The sequence below is a fragment of the Monodon monoceros genome, unplaced genomic scaffold (genome assembly GCF_005190385.1).
Source record: "Monodon monoceros isolate NGI ecotype Baffin Bay Population unplaced genomic scaffold, NGI_Narwhal_1 Super_Scaffold_1, whole genome shotgun sequence".
Lineage (NCBI taxonomy): Eukaryota > Metazoa > Chordata > Mammalia > Artiodactyla > Monodontidae > Monodon > Monodon monoceros.
Window position 1 is genome coordinate 79,569,893 of NW_021703765.1, and position 22,229 is coordinate 79,592,121.

A 22,229-nucleotide genomic window follows, 5' to 3' on the forward strand; every position below is an offset into this window, starting at 1 on the left:
CTCTCTCTCTCTCTCTCTCTCTCTCTCTCTCTCTCTCTCTCTCTCTCTCCTCTCTCTCTCTCTCAGGATGATGCTACGTCTACTGTTTTGCTATTTGCTTTTTTCCACAAAACTTTGGTCACTTTCCCAAATCTGCCTCATTCGTTTTGAAGGTGGCATGCTTTTTCATTATATGGTTTACCATGATATTTTTTAAACAAATCCCATATTAATGGATATTTATGTTGTTTCCAGATTTTTGCTATTAAAGCAGTGCCACAATAAACATGAACTGGCATTTATCTCTGTTTACTTTTGCTATTATTTCTCTAGGAAAAAAAAAGTTGTAGAAGTGGAATTGGCGAGTCTTAGGGTCTGTGCATTGAGGATTTTGACAGATGCAGGGAAGTTGCTGTCGAGAAAGCCTGTGCTTGTTTACACTCCCCCTTCTGGAGGAGGACGCCGGCTTTCCTGAGAGCTAGGATGGTGTCCTAGACATCTTGTTTCATGTTCTCATCCTTCACGCCTGGCACAGAATCAGCGCTCGATAAAGAAGGAGAGACTAGAGCTCCAGGAGAGAACAAATAGCATGTTTACGTGCTGCCCTGAGTTAGTTTTTGTTTTAAATTTGAGTAAAATTCACATAACATAAAAGTAACCATTTTAAAGTGAACAACTCAGTGGCATTTAGTATATGCACAGTGTGGTGCAACCACCGCCTCTTATCTGGTTGCAGAACATTTTCTTCACCGCAGAAGGAAACCCTGAAACCATCAGCCTTCACATCCCGCTCCCCTACCCTCTGGAAAACACGCACCTGCTTTCCGCCTCTATGGATTTGCCTATCTTGGAGGTTTGATATAAATGGAATCATACAATCTGTAGCGTTTGGTGTCTGGCTTCTTTCACTCAGCACCATGGTTTCAAGGTTCATCCGTGTTGTCGCCTGTGTCAGTGCTTCACTCCTTTTTTATGGCGGAGCAACTTTCCATCATGTGGGTGGACCACGTTTGTTTCTCCGTAGCTGTTCTGTTCCTGACCTGGGTGTCCCCCGTCCTGTCTTGCAGCATTCCTGTGCACACGATATTCGACAGCTGCCCAGAAGGTGATGGCATCAGGGCCATAGCCATCACCCACGATGCCAAGTACCTGGCGACCATCTCAGACGCTGAGATCCAGGTACAGGGCTTGTCACGGCAGCTTCAGCGGCTGGCCCGCCCGTCACAAGTGTCCCCGCAAGCAGCTCTGCTCAGGCCGTGTGGCGTCTGTGGTTCTCTGGGTGGAGGGGGTGACCGGTCAGGGGCTCCTTGCCTGCAGCTTAGCTCACTGTGCTTTGCTTAGTTAGCGGAGGTCACTGGCTTACCACAAGAGGTGTAGGTTCCTCCAGTAGCCTTCAGGAATCTTCTCACTCTCCTCTGTCTGCCATCACTTACAGAAAGTTTGCATCTGGAGGTGGACTTTAGCGGTGGAAACACCGGCCTGCACTCTTAACCTTCCCAAAGAGTATGGTTTTCAGGTGAGTTCATTTCGAGCCTGTAAAGATCCACCTAAAGGTACACTGAAGCCAGTTCAAAACTACTTTTTGTTTTACTGGAGCTTTGTTATGGTGTCCAAGAGCTTTTAAAAAACTCCTGTCCATGATCTCATTTTATTTTTGATTATAATAGCTAATTTTTTTTTTTTTTTCCGGTACGCGGGCCTCTCACTGTTGTGGTCTCTCCCGCTGCGGAGCACAGGCTCTGGACGCGCAGGCTCAGTGGCCATGGCTCATGGGCCCAGCTGCTCCACGGCATGTGGGATCTTACCGGACCGGGGCACGAACCCGCGTCCCCTGCATCGGCAGGCGGACTCCCAACCACTGTGCCGCCAGGGAAGCCCCGCTAATTTTTTTGATCGCCTCTTATGTGCCAGATTGTGCTAAGTTCTTTGCATACAGTATCTCATGTAATCCGTGCAAACATGCTGAGAAGATGTTACTGTGGGATTCATATTACTACTATTAACTATCAAATAATTGGTCTAAAGTCACCCAGCTAGCAGCCTTTCTTATTCTAGAAGCATGTTCTGAACTGCTCTGCATGTAGGGGAGTTATTATTCTCGATTTGCGTGAGGTGACTTGCCGAGGGCACCCAGAGCATTGACTGTGCTGCTCTGCATCGTCTCATTCATGCTCGCAGCCGTCATTCACCTGCATTTATTGAGTACCTACTGTGTGCCAGACACTGTGGTAAGGATGTACATGGCTTGTGTGAACCAGAACCCAAGCAGGGGGTCTGGGTGACTGGACTCAGCAAGGCACACATCGTTATCAGCTTTATGTCTCTCCTGCTCTCCCTCCGCCAACATTCCTTCTGCTCCCTCAAAAAAATTTCCTTCCTTGTTTTTTTTTTTTTTGGCCACACCACATGGCTTGTGGGACCGTAGTTCCCCGACCAGGGATCAAACCTGCACCCTTGGCAGTGAAAGCGCGGAGTCCTAACCACTGAACCGCCAGGGAAGTGCCCCCCACAATTTCCTTACTTCTCAAAGCTACCAGCCATACCTGGGTATTTAGGATGGGTTTTTCTATTGCTACCAAAAATGCGTTGGGGATTTTGATAGAGATTGCATTGAATCTATAGATTGCTTTGGGTAGTCTTGTCATCTTAACAGCATTGTCTTCCAGTCCACGAGCATGGATATCTTTCTGTTTATTTGTTTCTTTTTTAATAGATTTATTTTACATATTTATTTATTTATGGCTGTGTTGGGTCTTTGTTGCTGCATGCGGGCTTTCTCTAGTTGTGGCAAGCGGGGACTACTCTTTGTTGCGGTGCGCGGGCTTCTCATTGTGGTGGCTTCTCTTGTTGCGGAGCACAGGCTCCAGGCGCACGGGCTTCAGTAGGTGTGGCGCACGGGCTTTGTTGCTCCGTGGCATGTGGGGTCTTCCCGGACCAGGGCTTGAACCCGTGTCCCCTGCATTGGCAGGCGGATTCTTTGGGTTTTTTTTTACATCTTTATTGGAGTATAATTGCTTTACAGTGGTGTTTTAGTTTCTGCTTTATATCAAAGTGAATCAGTTATACATATACATATGTTCCCATATCTCTTCCCTCTTGCGTCTCCCTCCTTCCCACCCTCCCTATCCCACCCCTCCAGGCAGTCACAAAGCACCGAGCTGATCTCCCGGCAGGTGGATTCTTGACAACTGCGCCACCAGGGAAGCCCCTGTCTTTCTGTTTATTTACGTCGTCTTTAATTTCTTTCAGCAGCAGCAGCATTTCGTAGTTTTCAGCGTACAAATCTTTCACCTCCTCGGCTAAATTTATTCCTAAGTATTTTTTTTGATGCTATTATTAAGTGGAATTGTTTTCTTAATTTTCTTCTCAGAATGTTCATTGTTAGTATATAGAACTTCAACTGATTTCTATATTGCAACTTTGCTAAATACACACGGCTATTGAAATTTCGGGAATTCCCTGGCGGTCCAGTGGTTGGGACTCTGCATTTACACTGCAGGGAGCTCAGGTTCAATCCCTGGTTGGGGAACTAAGATCCCCACAAGCCGCGTGGCGTGACCCAAACAAACAAAAATGGAAATTGATTAAAGTTAAAGTACAAATTCATTTCCTCGGCTTCACTAGCCACATTTCAGCCACTCATTATCCACATGCGGCTGGTGGCTACATTGTTGGCAGCACAGGTGTTAGAACACCTCCACCCCAATGGGAAGTGCTGCTGGACAGCACCACACAAGCCCCCCCAGCTCTGGGTGAGCCCCACCCTCAGCCTCCTCTGGACCTGGACCCCAGTGGGCTGAATGTAGCTGGGGAGAAGCACCCAATCCAGCAGATTCATCCTACTTGCAGTTCAGTCACGAATTTCAAGACGGCTCTGGGCCTGGCTTGGCCGCTCTGGTCGGCCGTGACACTTTTCATTTCCAGAGACGACAGTTACACACCTGCTCGTCCCACCTCCCCACTCCCTGTTTCCCATGCTCAGCGGGTGACCGCCCCCAACCCCGTGTTTCATTGAGAAAATGGAAGCCATCAGATACAAACACGGGCCTGTTCTCCCTCCCCAGCCTGCAACACACCTTCAACCCCGCCATCTTCTCTTTTCCCCTCTGACTGCGGTGAAGGGCCAGTGCACTAGATCCTCCCCACACCACTGCCTGCCTCAGGGCCCTTCTCCTGCAGCTGTCAACTCTCCCTCTACTGAGAATAAACACGCTTCAGGACCACCGGTCCTGAGAGAACTCCTCCGACCCCACGTCTCCTTCCAGCTACACCCTCTGCCCCTCTTCCCAGGGAAACTTCTCAGAAGCGCTGTCCGCACTTGCTTTCTCTACTTCCTCGTCTCATTTACTTTTTTTTTTTTTTTTGCAAGAAATAGTTGACTTCTTTACACTTTATTGCTAAATAAGGCATACATGCAAAATGTGTACATTTTAAGGAAGAAAATAAAATGTACCTGTGTGCTCACCACTGGATCATGAAATAGAATGTTACCGAAACCCTAGAAACCCCTGTGTTCCCCTCCCCGATCTCATCCCAAGCTTTGCTCCCGAGTTAACCATTATCCCAAATTTTGTGTTATACCTGCCTGTGCTTTTCTTTACACTTTTCCCCAGTGATGTATGTATCCTTCAATACTGTCTTCTTTCATTTTACCTGTTCCTGACCTTTCTATGTTTGGAATCAGACTAATTGCTTCATCTGCTCAGCATTGTTTCTGAGATTCACTGATGTCGATTCTTGAGCTGTAATTCCTATTCACTTTCACTGCTGTACAGTTTTTTGTTCTTTGAGTGTCACACAGCTTATTTATCCATCCTCTGTTGATGGACATTTCTGTTCTTTTCATCTGTCCTCCACCCACCCACAGCTCTACCAGAACTATGCTTATCACGGTCACTGGTGTTCCCAAATCAAACGGACGTTGTTGAACCCTCATCACACCCTTCCCAGTGGGGTCACAAGACGCTTCTCCTGCTCTCTCCCCGGCCGTTCTTTCTCAGGTTCCTTTGTGGCTTCTTCTTTCATTTTACACCTTCTAAATCTTGGCGTTCCTCAGGGTTTGGTTCTGGGAGCTCTTCTTCTGCCTCTTCCTCTTCTTGCCATGCTTGCTTCTTGGGTATCTCATCCCAATGGCTGTAAGTACCATTTATTTCCAAGGTCAGTGCTGGACTTCTTCCTCTCCTCCCTGTCTGCACTGCCACCATCTAGTCCAGACCACAGTCACCTCTGCCTGCATGACCTCCGCATCCTCCCAGCTGCACCCTGCTGCACCCTTGCCAATCTCCCCACAGCAGTCAGAGTGATATTTTTTTTTTTGTTTTTTTTTTTGCGGTACGCGGGCCTCTCACTGTTGTGGCCTCTCCCGTTGCGGAGCACAGGCTCCGGATGCTCAGGCTCAGCGGTCATGGCTCACAGGCCCAGCCGCTCCGCGGCATGTGGGATCTTCCCGGACCGGGGCACGAACCCGCGTCCCCTGCATCAGCAGGCGGACTCTCAACCACTGCGCCACCAGGGAAGCCCCAGAGTGATATTTTTTAAATAAGCAAAACGGGTTATATCATATCACTCCCTGACTCAGAATCCTTCAATGCCTTCCCTTGTCCTTAGAATAAAACCCAGACTCCTCACTATGGCCTTCAAGGTATGATCTCTTCCCTCTATCCATCTCCCAACATCGACTCTCCTGTTTATTAATGTTACTTTGCATATTTTAATGAATTTTATGAAATAGACTCTTTGTGGAGGGCTCTGGCTTCTTTCACCCAACATAATTTTTTTAAAAGATGTATTATTTATTTTTAAAATTTTTATTTTTGGCTGCGTTAGGTCTCTGTTGCTGTGCATGGGCTTTCTCTAGTTGAGGAGAGCGGGGGCCACTCTTCGTTGCAGTGCACGGCCTTCTCATTGCGGTGGCTTCTCTTGTTGTGGAGCACGGGCTCTAGGTACGCGGGCTTCAGTAGTTGTGGCTCACGGACTCTAGAGTGAAGTCTCAGTAGTTGTGGCGCACGGGCTTAGTTGCTCTGCGGCATGTGGGATCTTCCCGGACCAAGGCTCGAACCTGTGTCCCCTGCATTGGCAGGCAATCCTTAACCACTGCGCCACCAGGGAAGCCCTATTTATTTATATATATTATTATTTTTGGGCTGCCGTGGGTCTTCGTTGCTGCATGCGGGCTTTCTCTAGTTGCAGCGAGTGGGTGCTAGTCTTTGTTGCAGTGCGCGAGCTTCTCATCGCGGTGGCTTCTCTTGTTGTGGAGTACAGGCTCTAGGCGCACAGGCTTCAGTAGTTGTGGCACGTGGTCTCAGTAGTTGTGTCTTGTGGGCTCTAGAGTGCAGGCTCAGTAGTTGTGGCACACACGCTTAGTTGCTGCACGGCATGTGTGATCTTCCTGGACCAGGGCTCGAACCTGCACTAGCAGGCGGATTCTTTTCTTTTTAAATAAATTTATTTATTTTTTATTTTTATTTTATTTTTGGCTGCATTGGGTCTTCGTTGCTGTGCGTGGGCTTTCTCTAGTTGTGGCAAGCGGGGGCTACTCTGCATTGTGGTGCATGGGCTTCTCATCGCAGTGGCTTCTCTTGTTGCAGAGCATGGGCTCTAGGCACGCGGTCTTCAGTAGTTGTGGCATGCGGGCTCAGTAGCTGTGGCTTGTGGGCTCTAGAGCACAGGCTCAGTAGTTGTGGCGCACGGGCTTAGTTGCTTCACGGCATGTGGGATCTTCCCAGACCAGGACTTGAACCCGTGTCCCCTGCATTGGCAGGCGGATTCTTAACCACTGTGCCACCAGGGAAGTCCTTTGTTTTTTATTCTTTATTTTTATTTATTTTTCTCCCACCCTATGTTTTATTCACTTTTTTTTAATACATCTTTATTGGAGTATAATTGCTTTACAATGTTGTGTTAGTATCCCCCATCCCCTCCCTGTTGTGCCTCCCTCCCACCCTCCCTATCCCACCCTCTAGGTCGTCGCAAAGCACTGAGCTGATCTCCCTGTGCTGTGCAGCAGCTTCCCACTAGCCTTCTATTTCACATTTGGTAGTGTATGTATGCCGATGCTACTCTCTCACTACGTCCCAGCTTCCTCTTCCCCCTCTGTGTTGTCAAGTCCATTGTGTACATCTACATCTTTATTCCTGCCCTGCCACTAGGTCCATCAGTACCATTTTTCTAGATTCCATATATATGCGTTAGCATACGGTATTTGTATTTCTCTTTCTAACTTACTTCACTCTGTATGACAGACTCTAGGTCCATCCACCTCACTAAAAATAACTCAATTTCCATTTTGTGTTTTTTAAACCATTTTTTCTTCAGATCTAGAAGTTCCACTTGATTTTTTTAAAAAATAGAGTTATCTGATTGCTGATCATCAGGGAAAGGCAAATTAAAACTCCAGTGAGATATCACCTCACACCTATCAGAATGACCACAATATAACAAATATTGGAGAGGATGTGGAGAAAAGGGAACCCTCGTGCACTGTTGGTGGGCATGTAAATTGGTGCAGCCACTGTGGAAAACAATATGGAGGTTTCCCAAAAAACTAAAAATAGAACTTCCATATGACCTAGCAATTCCACTCCTGGATATATATCTGAAAAAAACCAAAAACACTAATTCAAAAAGATACATACACCCCAGTGTTCGTAGCAGCATTATTTACAATTACCAAGATATGGAAGCAACCTAAGTGTCCATCAACAGATGAATGGATAAGGAAGATGTGGTACATATATATAATGGAATACTACTCAGCCTTAAAAAATGCCTGGATCTCCTGGGGGTCTCTTTCTGTAGATTACTTTTCTCCCTTGTTTTTCAGTCATTTGGACATGTCTCTTGCCTATGCCTGGTTGTTTTTCATTGAATGCTAGATGTTGTGCTTTAAAAAGCATAGGAATAATTTGAGGCTCAGGTTGATAATAACTTACTCCAAGGAAGACTTACTTTTGCTTCTTAGAGGCCTTTGGCAAAGTGGTCGCCTCGATCTAATCAGAGATTGAGGTGATTTGAGGCTGATTTTCAGCCTTTGTGAGGCCTCATCCATGCACTTGCTTTCACCAGTTCTTCACCCCACCCAGGCCTTTGTGCTGTCCTGAAATTGATCATCTGACATTGGCTTTGGTATTTTACATTCCTGAAATGAGGCAGCAGTCAACAGACAAGGAATAGGAGATGGGGTGGGAGAGGCAGGAATGGAACTTAAAAAGCATTTCTCGGAAAGCAAATACCATATGCTAACATATATATATGGATTAAAAAAAAAATGGTTCTGAAGAACCTAGGGGCAGGACAGGAATAAAGACGCAGATGTAGAGAATGGACTTGAGGACACGGGGAGTGGAAAGGGTAAGCTGGGACGAAGTGAGAGAGTGGCATGGACATATATACACTACCAAATGTAAAATAGATAGCTAGTGGGAAGTAGCTGCATCGCACAGGGAGATCAGCTTGGTGCTTTGTGACCACCTAGAGGGGTGGGATAGGGAGGGTGGGAGGGAGACGCAAGAGGGAGGGGATATGGGGATATATGTATGCATATCGTTGATTCACTTTGTTATACAGCAGAAACTAACAGAACATTGTAAAGCAATTATACTCCAATAAAGATGAAAAAAAAATCAAAGAAAAAAAATATTTCTTGGGACTTACCTGGCAGTCCAGTGGCTAAGACTTCACCTTCCAATGCAGGGAGTGCGGGTTTGGTACCTGGTTGGGGAGCTAAGATCCCACATGCCTCAGTGCCAACAAACCAGAATGTAAAACAGAAGCAATATTGTAAGAAATTCAATAAAGACTTTAAAAATGGTCCACATCCAAAAAGATCTTTAAAAAACAAACGAAGCATTTCTCCAACCCATCTCTCATCTGTCTCCTGCAGCCCTCCATGTCAGGCTGCAGCTGCCCGCCTCCCATGCATATATCATTTCAAGACTTATGCCTTGTCTCCCCAGGGATTTCTCACTTGTTACTTAGTTTCTGCATTTCAGGTTTCCTTCACTTCTATAGTGTCTGCAGGGTTGATTTTTGGGGAGAGAGCCAGGCAACCCGTGCTACACACCATCTTGGCAGGAATCAGAACCGCCTTCCAATATTTTGCATTCATTCCAAGTTCCCTTGTGGCCCTGTTAAATTTAGAAATGAATACACAGCAGTCTTTGTCCAAAAGGACACAGAATAAAGGTTATTGGTGAATATACTAGTTTACTTTTGCTTGCTCCAATTTATAGATGATGAATTATAATAAATAAGACTAAATAAGAAAGGAAACACGTTTGAGACCATTAATTTTAACACTCAGTATTTAAATTATATTCCTATTGCTTACAAAATGCCATGTCTTTTTTTTTTTCTTGTTTTTTTGTTTTGTTTGTTTGTTTTTGTTATTTTGACCACGCCACGAAGCATGTGGGATCTTAGTTCCCTGACCAGGGACTGAACCTGTGCTCCCTGCAGTGGAAGTGTGGAGTCTTAACCACTGGACCACCAGGGAAATCCCCCATGTCTTTTCTATTTTATATTCCTACTCAGTTATTTAATTAAAGATATTATTTAGGGCTTCCCTGGTGGCGCAGTTGTTTAGAGTCCGCCTGTCGATGCAGGGGACATGGGTTCGTGCCCCGGTCTGGGAAGATCCCACGTGCCGTGGAGTGGCTGGGCCCGTGAGCCATGGCCACTGAGCCTGCGCGTCTGGAGCCTGTGCTCCGCAACAGGAGAGCCCACAAAAGTGAGAGGCCCTCGTACTGCAAAAAAAAAATAAATAAATAAAATAAAATAATTTAACATTCAGCTTAACCAGAGAGAAACAGAAAACGTATTATAATGTAACATATTTTCATACTTTATATTTCAGAGCTACCTTACTTTTAATCCAACAAATAATAAAGAATTGGTGAGCAATAGTAAAACACAAGCAATATATTATATGTGGGTAAGTAGAAATATTTTCATTTGTTTTAAATGTATAAACAAGTATGTGTTTATTCTTTAAGTACAGATCTTTTGGTAATGTAACAATATAGTATCTACTTAGAAAGCAATAAACATATATTAAAATGTTTTGATTTAATTATAGCATTTATTTTAGTCCCATTGGAAATTAGCATATTAAATCAGGAGCAGATAATTTAAATTTCATTTAAGTTTTTAAAGTAATGTGGCAAATGTTTATGTAAATATATTTAAGGTCTAAAATATATTCAAGATCAAGTGTTTTTCAAGATCTTGGACTTTATTCCCTTTCAAAAAGGAATTAACAAACAGATTGGTCATATGTATACTGACACAGGGAAAAATCATGAGATTAAAAAAATATCAAAAGTTAAACATAAAATTACCATATGACCCACCAATTTCTAGGTATATACCCCAAAGAATTGAAAACAGGTGTTCAAACAAATACTTATGCACAAATGTTCATAGCAGCAGCATTATTCACAATAATCAAAAGGTAGAAACAAATCAAATGCCCATCAACTAATGAATGGATAAACCAAATGTGGTCTATCCATATATGGAATATTATTGAGCCATTAAAAGCAATGAAGTACAGACACCTGCCACACCATGGATGAACCTTTAGAACATTATGCTGAACGAAAGAAGCCAGACACAAAAAGCCACATACTCTATAATTCCATTGATATGAACTGTCCAGAATAGGTAAATTCATAGAGACAGAAATCAGGATGGTGGTTGTCAGGGGCTGGGGGGGATGGGAGGTGACTGCTTAATGGATAGAGGGCTTCCTTTTGGGCTGACGAAAGTGTCCTGGAACTAGAGGGAATGATGGTTGCACAGTATTGTTAATGTACTAAATGGCACTAAATTTTACACTTTAAAAGGGTTAATGGTTAATTTTATATTAAGTGAATTTTCCTCAATAAAAAAAGCTCAACAAAAACGCTTTGAATTGCTGATTTTCAGTGATATTCATTCCTTCAGGTATTAATTATAGCTTCAAAGCCTTATAAATGTAGAATTCAGATTTGCATTAACTACCACTTAGTCACAATCATTTGTGGCGTTTTTTATGTATTTACTTTTTTTTCAGAACGTTTCTAGATGTCCCTAGAGACAGCAGGTTATCCTACCTGTAGAAATTGCAAAGCTCTGACGCTGTTCAGATGCATTTGTTTTGATTTTTGCTGTTGTAGCTCTTCTTTTGGAAACCAAGTCTTTTTTTAGTAGTGATTTTTTTTTTCTGTGCTTATCAGTATGAAGAGGGAGATATACTTGTTCACAGTGCCCCACTTTTAACAGAAAAAGTGAGTATGCCTGTTGTGCTTTTTTTTACGCCTGACTGTGGAGAATAAATATGTGTGTGTCAGCTTAGTCATTTTGGGCTTCTCTTTGTATGTATCTTTATATTGCAAAATAATTTGAAATTTTTACTTAGGTCCTTTACCATACTGAATGGCCAGTTAAAAATAATGGATGGATTGTTCAAAATAATATGGATAAAAATAAATGGCAGGGACTTCCCTGGTGGTCCAGTGGCTAAGACTCTGCACTCCCAATTCAGGGGACCTGGGTTCGATCCCTGGTCAGGGAACTAGATCCTGCATGCCGCAACTGAGTTTGCATGCCACAGTTGAAGATCCTACACGCGGCAGCAAAGATCCCTTGGGCCGCAACTAAAAACCAGCACAGCCAAATAAATATTTTAAAAATAAATAAATAAATAAGTAAATAAATGGCAAAGAAAGTTTACTACCATGAGAAAATACCCAAGAAAGTGATGATTTTTATAATGTATGTGTGCACATGACAAAAGATGAAAGTTAATTTGGGGTGAAATAAGTAAAGTAGTTGAACATGAGTGGATCCCTTTAAGCTGCTCAGTTTTCAGAGCAATAAAAATGATACTGGGTGCACTTCCCTGGCAGTCCAGTGGTTAAGACTCGGTGCTCCCAATGCAGGCAGCATGGGTTCCAACCCTGGTGGGGGAACTAAGATCCTGAAAGACGCAGGGCCAAAAATAAGTCAATGGATGGATAGATAGATAGGACCTTTTTTTTTTTTTTGCGGTACGTGGGCCTCTCACCGCGGGGGGCCTCCCCCGTTGCGGAGCACAGGCTCCGGATACGCAGGCCCAGCGGCCATGGCTCACGGGCCCAGCAGCTCTGCGGCATGTGGGATCCTCCCGGACCGGGGCACGAACCCGTGTCCCCTGCATCGGCAGGCGGACTCTCAACCACTGCGCCACCAGGGAAGCCCAACAGGCCCATTTTTAAAAGATGATGTTGGGTATTTAGATGTTTCAGAGCCAGTAGAAAGGTGGTGAGCCAGGTGTTGGGGGGAACGTTTTATCGTTCCTGCTTTCCTTGAGTGATTGCACCTGAGGTGGACCTCGAGTCCTGTCGCCTGCAGCAGTTTCTGCTTTTGATACTCACATAACCTGCTCTCTCTGCAGCAGACAATGATTTTTCTGCTTCCCTTCTTCACCTTTGGTTTGACCAATAAAACTTTATTTTTCAAGAGGGCAAGCCAAAAGACGATGGACACAAGGCAAGATTATCCTGTCTGCAAACTTTGCTTTTCATACATCAAAGTATCAAAAAAAAAAATACAGTCAGTTCTCATTATTTGCAGCAGTTATGTTCTGTAAGGTCTCTGTAGACCTGAATTAGCGGATGCTGGATCATTGCTCCTAGGAGAGATACAGGAATAGGCTCCTGCCAGCCTAGGGCCACAGTACTTTCACCGACTGACAGATACATGACCTTGTTTTATGTATGTTTCTGTTTAAAGACACCATATTTAATATATAATGTTGGTTCCTTAATGTTGGACTCACTAGATAGAACTCCTGTCTGAATGAGGCTTACCTAACACAGGTGTATTCTCTGTAAGGCACGTCACAGCCTTCTTGGGCTTAGGAGCACTAGACAGCATTTCAGTACCATAGTCAGGAGCCAATTTAAATACCAAAATCACCAACAAAAAGCACCAAAAAGGACTTCCCTGGTGGCGCAGTGGTTGGTAGTCCGCCTGCCGATACAGGGGACATGGGTTCGTGCCCCGGTCCGGGAAGATCCCACATGCCGGCTGGGCACGTGAGCCATGGCCGCTGAGCCTGTGCGTCCTGAGCCTGTGCTCCTCAGCGGGAGAGGCCGCAACAGTGAGAGGCCCGTGTACTGCAAAAAAAAAAAAAAAAAAAAGCACCAAAAAAATTTTAGAACATCACATTAAACAGGCTAGGAAAAGGACACTTGTCTCTCGTTTGAGAGCTGAAACAAGAAGGCACAGAGTTGCCTTGTTTGACCTCAGCTGGGAATGTCATGTTTTTCACCACTCGGCATATGCACACATCTGCAAATGATTGTGAAAGTGCCACGAGGATTGACTTGGGAGTTACAAATAAATATCAGAAAGTAAGTAAAATCACAAATACCGAATCCACAAAGAATGAGGATCGGCTGCAGTTTGAAATGATAAAAATGCCTCGTGTTGAAACAGGGCTGTTCTTAGAAAGAATGTGATGTCCTTGCTTGACCAATTGTGCTTCTACTGACCCTCTTGTGTTCAAGTCAAAGAGGTCCACCTTAGGATCTTCTCTGCCTAAGTAGAGAGTCAGGCAGCAGACTTACTGTACCATATGACAGATTGCCGAGTTTCCTTCATGTATTCATTCAGTAAACATTCACTGAGGGTTCACTCACTGCTCTGGGTTCTTTCTATACTTCATCTCTAAGACACTCTCTAAGAAAGATGGCCTAGTGCCTTATCCTACGTAGCACACATTTAATAAGAAGTCTTGGGGCATTTCTATGTACAGCACTTAAATTTCCACTGATGGGAAAATAATTTATGATCAAAAATAAACTGAGAGCATTGTTTTTGTTTTTTTTTTTTTGCGGTATGCGGGCCTCTCGCTGTTGTGGCCTCTCCCATTGCGGAGCACAGGCTCCGGACGCGCAGGCTCAGCGGCCATGGCTCACGGGCCCAGCCGCTCCGCGGCATGTGGGATCTTCCCGGACCGGGGCACGAACCCGCGTCCCCTGCATCGGCAGGCGGACTCTCAACCAGTGCGCCACCAGGGAAGCCCGAGAGAATTGTTTTATAATGTTTTACAGCTGGAGCATGCTTTGTCCACGACAGACATTAGTTTCTTTATCAGTCTCTGAAACCTCAGTAAGAGAAGTTGAACAGATGTAAACGATGATTAATCACTCCTTCATTTGCTTTAAGCAAACAGTTTAATTAAGCCAGTATATAACCCTTCACTTGCTCTTAGCAAACCTTCAGAGGTTCAGAACTGCCTGATCATGGCAATCCATGGGGGAGGGTTTTTTAAATGATTTTTTCTTTTTTACTTTATTTTTTTCCTACTATATTTAGGTAAAACATTATAAAATGTCGTGTTGATAAATGTTTTGTTTTATATTTACTACCAAAGGTAACTCATAACCTGTCTCTTGAAATGCAGACATTCAACAAGCTCGTGGGAAAATTTAGCCAGTCAGTCTTTCATTTGAATTTAACCCAAATACTGTCGGCGACAATGGAAGGGAAGCTGGTTGTCTGGGACATTTACCGCCCACCGCTGTCTGCCTCCACCTCTTTGGGCTTTCCCCACATCATACCTTGTAAACTGGTTCATTTGCAGAAGGAGGGTATCACTGTGCTTACTACAGTTGACAGGTACTTAATTAATTAAAAAGTAGCTATAGATGATTATAAAATTATTTTAAAACCCTTTTGGAGGTATACACGCATGTTGTACACGCATAGATTGTTTCTGGGGAGAGCCAATTAACTGGAAACACTGGCTGCCTCTGAGGAAAAGAACTGAGAGCTAGGATCAAGGACGGGGGTGGATTTACTTCTTTTTATAGTCTCATTTGTACTGATTGGTTTGCTTTTTTAAAAAAAAAATCATGGGCATGTATTACTTTTTTTTTATAGTAATTTAATATTTTATTTATTTATTTTATTTTTGGCTGCGTTGGGTCTTTGCTGCTGCGCGCAGGCTTTCTCTAGTTGCAGCGAGCAGGGGCTACTCTTCATTGCGGTGCACAGGCTTCTCATTGCAGTGGCTTCTCTTGTTACAGAGCATGGGCTGTAGAGCACACAGCCTTCAGTAGTTGTGGCATGCGGGCTTCAGTAGTTGTGGCTCGTGAGCTGTAGAGCGCAGGCTCAGTAGTTGTGGTGCACGGGCTTAGTTGCTCTGCGGCATGTGGGATCTTCCCGGACCCGGGCTTGAACCCGTGTCCCCTGTACTGGCAGGTGGCTTCTTAACCGCTGCACCACCAGGGAAGTCCCAGGCATGTATTACTTTTAACAGTCCTTTTGTGTTGGTGAAACAAAAAGTAACTAATTTTTTTTCTCCTGCCCTAATTAGACTTATTTTGCCCATACTTTAAATTTAAGAAAAGGACATAAATAGCTATATATTTTTTCTGATTACAGAATAACATTTACCCATCATGAAAAGATGAACCACAATATAACTTTATAAAGTTCCCTAACTCTTTGATTTTGAGAGGCTGCGGGAGCACATAGATGATCTAAGCCTTATGCCTTAGCCTCAGACATAAAGGGGTTCACATTGCCAGATGCATCCCTTCCTTGCCAAGTGACCTTGGACAAGGGACTTAAATGTGCTGAGCCTCCAGTCTTCCATCTGTAAAGTAGGCATAGACAATACTGTCCCTCCAGAGTGATTTTGTGAGGATGGCTTGCGGAATCTTAGTTCCCTGACCAGGGATTGAACCCTGGCCCCGGCAGTGAAAGCTCTGAGTCCTAACCACCGGACCTCCAGGGAATTCCCAAGCCTTGTAAAACTCTTAGCATGTCATCTGGTACAGGGGAGCTCTAGGTAAAACAGCCATTATAAGTGTGCTGGAGACGATTGCCTCGTGACAAGAACCCTGCCCACATGGTTGGAGTCACTGTGCCATCTGCTTCCCAGAAGCCCATTGCTTTCTTGACCCTTTCTTTTAATACAGAGGAACAGTGAGGTCCTGGCGTGGCTTTACAAAGACAAATGCAAATCGTCATCTTCACTCACTTGATGAGAAAAGACAGTAGTAGAATCGCAGTTGATGATGCAATCAACTTTTAATTGTTGGGGGTTAGGACCCAGGGAAGACCAGGCCTGGGTTTCCTTTTCTCCATGTTAAATAAAACCCAGCCAGGACCCCAGAGCCCTTGCTGGAAAAGGTCTCAGGAAACACTTGGCTTGTTTTGCCATTTCTGTCCAGCAGAGGGCTGTGAATGACATTCTCGCCAATTACTCGGCCCACCTGCCTTGCTTATTAATCAGAAACCTCATTTAATCACTTTGCGTATACAAGAGAAAATTCATCCCACACCTCCCCCCGCCCCCCATGATTAGAATTATGTCAGAGGCTTTAAAAAGAAACAAGCTCATTTGGGATGGCTCTGAGGACTGGAAATAAAAGCTGTTTTGTCACGCAGCACTGCCTTTGGCTGTGGTGACTGGACGGGGTTTTACAATCGATTGCTCTCACAGCAGTGTCCTCCTGTATCTCGTTGCCAGCCTGCGTGATTTCAGAGGAATGGCTGATGGACTCTGTTGTCATCTGTAGTCTTACGGCAGAGGATGTAAATCACTGCCCACTGCCATTGCATGGGGCTGATCTTGCGGGGCAGGGAAGAGGAGAGCAGAGAGCATGGACTTTGCATAAGATACACCTGGATCCCTGCATAGCCTAGCCTCGTGGCCCTGATAGGGTTGCCAGGTTTATGTACGTCCCAAATGTTGCATGGGGCAACTGCATTTGGGACCATGCAATATATGGGACATACTTATTCTAAAAATTTACTCATTGTTCATCTGAAATTCAAATTTAACTGGGTATCCTGCATTTTTATTTGCTAAATCTGGCAATCTGAGGCCTTGAGCCTTAAGTTTCCTAGATGTGAACTGGGGTGACAGTAAAATCAGCCACATAAGGGCAATATTTTTTTTTAATAAATTTATTTATTTTTACTTTTGGCTGTGTTGGGTCTTCGTGCTGCGTGCGGGCTTTCTCTAGCTGCAGTGAGTGGGGGCTACTCTTCATTGTGGTACGCGGACCTCTCACTGCGGCGGCTTCTCTTGTTGTGGAGCACAGGCTCCAGGCACGCGGGCTTCAGTAGTTGTGGCTTGCGGCCTCTCTAGAGCGCAGGTTCAGTAGTTGTGGCGCATGGGCTTAGTTTCTCAGCAGCATGTGGGATCTTCCCGGACCAGGGCTTGAACCCGTGCCCCTGCATTGGCAGGTGGATTCTTAACCACTGCACCACCAGGGAATCCCAGGGCAGTATTAAGTGAAAGTTTTTACAATGCCCGGAGTCCAGGGGCTGACATATAATTAGGTGTTCAATAGATGGTACTCATTACCATTATTTAACAAACCGACGTTATTCTCCATTTCAGCTATATTGTCACAGGTGACATTCGGGGTAACATCAAGTTCTACGACCACACCCTGTCCATTGTGAACTGGTACAGCCACTTCAAACTGAGCTCCATAAGAAGCCTGTCCTTCTCAAAGACGCTGGCAACTCCTCCGACTGAAAATACAAACTATCCTCCAGACTGCACTTTAAAAGGTGACCGTTTTATTGTAAGGTGAGTTGTTAATGAATCTCATCATTTGCATGGTCAAAAAGTGATGTCTTCTTTTAGTTTGTGTACAGTGGGATCTTCTTCCTATTCCTGGGATGTGAACCGAGGGTACTGGCCTCCCTAGTCAGTCCTTTACCTGCCTTGCAGATGGATCTCCTTGGCTGATCACAATCACTATTTAATCGATTTTTTAAGTGAAACATCATTCTCCTGTTAAGAATGTCTAGTGGTGGGAAGCTGGAAAGGGCTCTAATCTCTGCTGCCTCTGGAGTCCTTTGCTGTAGGTTGGTCTCCTTTCTCGAAGCTGAGTTTGTCCTAGCACTACAGTTAAAGGGATTTGATAGTTAATAGCCATAACATTTCAAGACAGAATTATCTGTGAGTCTGCTTAATTACCCTTGTGGTATTTGCAGGCACATCTGTATGTGTGCACCGAACTCCATATTTGCATACACAAATGAATATTTGCATGTGCAGATTAGCTAATTGTACAACTGACTGTCCATCTGCATACTTAATGACTCAATTTACATGTAGAAATGTGGGCTTTTTCACTTGCAAATGGAGGCTGTTGGGTATTGGTGGTATATTTTTGGAGATGTTGGGTTAATAATGTCACTAAATTACAGACGACAGAGGCGTTTCATGTGTAATTAGCAGCAGAATAGCTGGCGTGCCCCATTCCCTGCAAACACTGATGCTGTTGGGTCTCTCCTTGGCAAACAGGAATTTTATCATTGGAACGTCGGATGCGTCAGTGTACCACTTAACAGCAGATGGGACCAAACTTGAGAAGTTATTTGTAGAGCCCAAGGATGCCATTTGTGCCATCTCCTGCCACCCGTACCAACCCCTCATTGCCATCGGGAGTTTCTGTGGGGTGATCAAAGTGTGGGATTATGAACAGAAAAAATACCTCTTCAGCAGGATCTTTGAGAAGGGGCTTGGAGTCCAGAGTCTGACCTACAACCCCGAAGGTATTTTCATTTTGTCAGCCTGTCTTAGGTTTTAAACTGAAAACAGACCCAAATGGCTAATCCCTTGGCTGTCACAGCTCCAGGAAGGTTACCTTGACCCTCTCCCCGCACCAGGCCAGATGGGACGCCTTCTCCCCCTGGACACTGCAGAGCTCCGTACCGCCTGGTCTCATCCCACGATGCCATGCTTTCCAGTTTACTTCTCCTTCTCAGGACCTTGTCTGTCGTGTTCGTTGCTGTCTCCTTGGCACGTAGAACAAGGCCTGGCGTGGAGTCGATGTTTCTTGAGTGAATGAAGTCCTTTTCGATCATTGTTCTCTGGCTTGTGATTTCAGGAGCTCTCCTCGGAGCTGGCTTCACAGAAGGGACCGTTTACATTCTTGATGCAATGTCCTTAGAAAGTGAAATCCCAGAGCCTTTCAAATATTCCAGAACCAGTGTGACTCACGTCAGCTTCTCCCATGACTCCCAGTATATGGCGACCGCTGTGAGTATTTTCACTGAGTGCCGTCCAGGGGCTCAGCAACCTTATTTAAAGCCACAAGGGGGAGGGGCTGGGAGTTAGGGAGGATGGGGAGTAGCTGCTAGAGGTTACAGGTTTCTTTTGGGGGTGATGAAAGTGTTCTAAAACTGTGATGATGGATGCACAGCTCTGTGAATATGCTAAAGCCCATTGAACTGTACACTTCCAGTGGGTGAATTGTGTGGGAGGTGAATTATATCTCAATAAAGCTGTTATAAAAGGAGAAAGGGGTGGGGGAAGTGGGGGGACTTCTGCCTGAAAACAAGACCAGGGCCTCAGAACTTCCAGACTTGGATTCTGCTACTCTGACAGCTCGTTTTGGTTTGTTAGTTTTTCGGAACCCTTTCTCTGCATCCAGGGTTTTATCTTTCCCTTTGATTTTTGACGAGATGACATTCTCATTTAAGCGGAGTCTTCCACCGAGCATTTCGGATTCTGGTCCTTCCCTCTGTGAATAGGGCTCTTAATCTCAGTAAAGATTTTTCTGGGACCCCCCAACATCTCCCTTCATGCCAGTTCTCTTGGGGGATGGGGTGGGGTGCGGGGAAGCAGCCGGCTTCACTTGAACCTCTGTCCCTTACACGCTTCCCAGCAGCACACTGACTCAGGCGCCCCAGGTCCCTTCAGTCTGCTCCCGCCCTCTCCCCGACCCCTGTCACTCTCAGCCATCATGTATATATTTTTTAATCGTACCTTTTAAAATTTTGTGTAGCCGGATAAAGAGAAGGGAGGACAGAGGCAGAAAGAGTCAGGGTTTCAGTTTCCAACAGAGAATGAGGTGGGGACCAGCAAGGAGAGTAAGACCATAGTGTCAGACAAACACCATCTCTCCCTGCCCCCACCTACCTACTTTGAACCTTGATTTTCTCATCTGCAAAATGGGCATTATTTTACTACTTGCTCCAATAGACAAAGGTTTTCCTTTTGCATAAAATTTCTAAAAGCAAAGTTAGTATGAAAAACATGGTGATGATTCTTAAGTTAACAAAATCTAAAAAGGAGCAACTTCTGCTCTTTTGCTCATACTCAGGATGTAAGTTTCACCGTGGCTGTTTACGTGGTGAGAGTCAAAAATGGACGAAGGGTCTGGGAGTATTTGGCAAGACTTCGTTCTCATCGCAAGAGCATTCGAAGTGTCCTGTTCGGGGTTCATCTGGACAGCAATGAGCCGAGACTGCTGAGCCTCGGGAGAGACAGACTCTTGGTGAGCTGTTTCATTTTCCTTTGCCTGGTCACCAGGAACATGTCTCGTTCTTGTTACCTCCCTGGCTTCTGGCACAGAACCAGACCCACAGTACTTGTGTTTGTTTGAGAAAATGAATGTATGACAAAGTAGCGAAAACCTTTCTGAGTTGGCACTTGGCCTTCACACGGCTCTGACACCACACAGGGACCTGTGTCCTGAGTAAGGAGGCTCCTGGGAAGTGGCACGTTGACGGCGGGGTGGGGGTACTCCCCAGAGCACCGACAGCTCAGCCACCCTCGCCTCTCAATGTATGTTTCGAAGCCAACACTTACACTTTCTGTGTGTCTAGGGGACAGGGCCAGGCTTTTACCTCAGTGTGACAACTCAGAGAATATCAGAGGGAAAGGTAGAGACAGCGGCAAATGCAGTATTACATGATCGAGCCAAAAGATTCAAAATCAATCGATCTATCTGTGCATCCATCTTAACTTCCTTCCTTCCCTCCCCCCGTTACTTCCTTTATTCTATCCATCCTTCCTTCTGTCCATCCATGCTGGTCTGGCCACCAAAGCCTACATATGTGTGAAATTCAGCAGGTGGCTAATTTATGACTGTCAAGTGCTGAGATTTAGATATGAATTAGTTCCTACCCTCAAAAAGTTCCCAAGATAATGATAAGTGAAGCAGTACAACATAACTGTAAGAGTTCAGGTTTTGGAGTTAGTTGGACCTAGATTTGAATTCTCATCCTCCCACTTCTTAGCTGTGTGACCTTGGGGAAACCACTGAACCTCTCTGAACATCTGTTTTCTCATCTGCAAAATGGGCACAACAGTACTGCTTTGCTGGGGAGTCGTGAGTATTAAATGGCATCATCTTGCTCATAATGGATACTCCGTATTGGTAGCTTATTAGAAGTTTGGGCAAGTCTTCTCCTAGAAGTCCTGATGCTGTCTCTCCGCAGAAAAGGACTGTTGACTGACTTCGTTCACCTCAGTCCTCACGCGTATTCATCTGGGCTTCTCTGTAGATCGAGTATAATCTACTCAAGAGCTACAAAGACCACCTGGAAGTCCTGGACATTCAGCGAACCGACCAGGGCAGCTACCCCACCTGTATGGTCTGGTACCCGCCACTTACCAAGGAGCTCTTCCTCCTCATTTGCAACAGTGGCTACAAAGTGAAGCTTTTCAATTCAACCACAAAAATGTGCAGGTAAGCACGGGAGCTTCCCGCTAATGGCACGTAAATCAGTTTCTCAGCGCCTGGCTTATTTCAAGTCCCACCTTAAGGACCTGCAAGCAGCTTGGCTACCATCACAACCCTCCTCCCTTTGCAGAGGAGGAAACTGAGGCACAGATAAGGGGGGAAGTTCTCACCAAAGGTCACATGGTTAGGAAGTGCCAGAGTCAGGATTCAAACCCAGAGCCCTTGTTTCTGAGCCCAGCACTGCACAGGGATAAGGTACCCAGAGCTCAGTGCCTGAGGCTCAGGGAAGGAACTGGACTCCGAGGCTCCGGAGAAGTTGCTGATGTGTGATAAAATCTTCTGTTCTCCCCTCGTGGATAAAAACAGATAGTTTCAGAATGGACTTGAGGACACGGGGAGGGGGAAGGGTGAGCTGGGACAAAGTGAGAGAGTGGCATGGACATATACACACTACCAAATGTAAAATAGATAGCTAGTGGGAAGCAGCCGCACAGCACAGGGAGATCAGCTCGGTGCTTTGCGACCACCTAGAGGGGTGGGGTAGGGAGGGTGGGAGGGAGACGCAAGAGGAAGGAGATATGGGGACATATGTATACGTATAGCTGATTCACTTTGTTATACAGCAGAAACTAACACACCACTGTAAAGCAGTTATACCCCAATAAAGATGTTAAAAAAAAAAAAAGAGAGGGAGGGAGACGCAAGAGGGAAGACATATGGGAACATATGTATACGTATAGCTGATTCACTTTGTTACACAGCAGAAACTAACACACC

At 45.1% G+C, this 22,229-nt stretch overlaps 1 protein-coding gene across 1 annotated transcript in view; it reads left to right on the forward strand.

Moving 5' to 3' along the window:
* WDR66 (WD repeat domain 66) overlaps positions 1–22,229 on the forward strand; it is a 73,084-nt gene that overhangs the window by 13,792 nt on the left and 37,063 nt on the right. The window contains exons 5-14 of the mRNA XM_029218414.1: positions 1,047–1,158; positions 1,415–1,495; positions 9,833–9,910; positions 11,196–11,246; positions 14,411–14,625; positions 17,366–17,560; positions 18,284–18,534; positions 18,870–19,021; positions 20,088–20,261; positions 21,274–21,458. Of these exons, the coding sequence (XP_029074247.1) occupies positions 1,047–1,158; positions 1,415–1,495; positions 9,833–9,910; positions 11,196–11,246; positions 14,411–14,625; positions 17,366–17,560; positions 18,284–18,534; positions 18,870–19,021; positions 20,088–20,261; positions 21,274–21,458 (1,494 nt within the window). The remainder of the gene's footprint in view (positions 1–1,046; positions 1,159–1,414; positions 1,496–9,832; positions 9,911–11,195; positions 11,247–14,410; positions 14,626–17,365; positions 17,561–18,283; positions 18,535–18,869; positions 19,022–20,087; positions 20,262–21,273; positions 21,459–22,229) is intronic.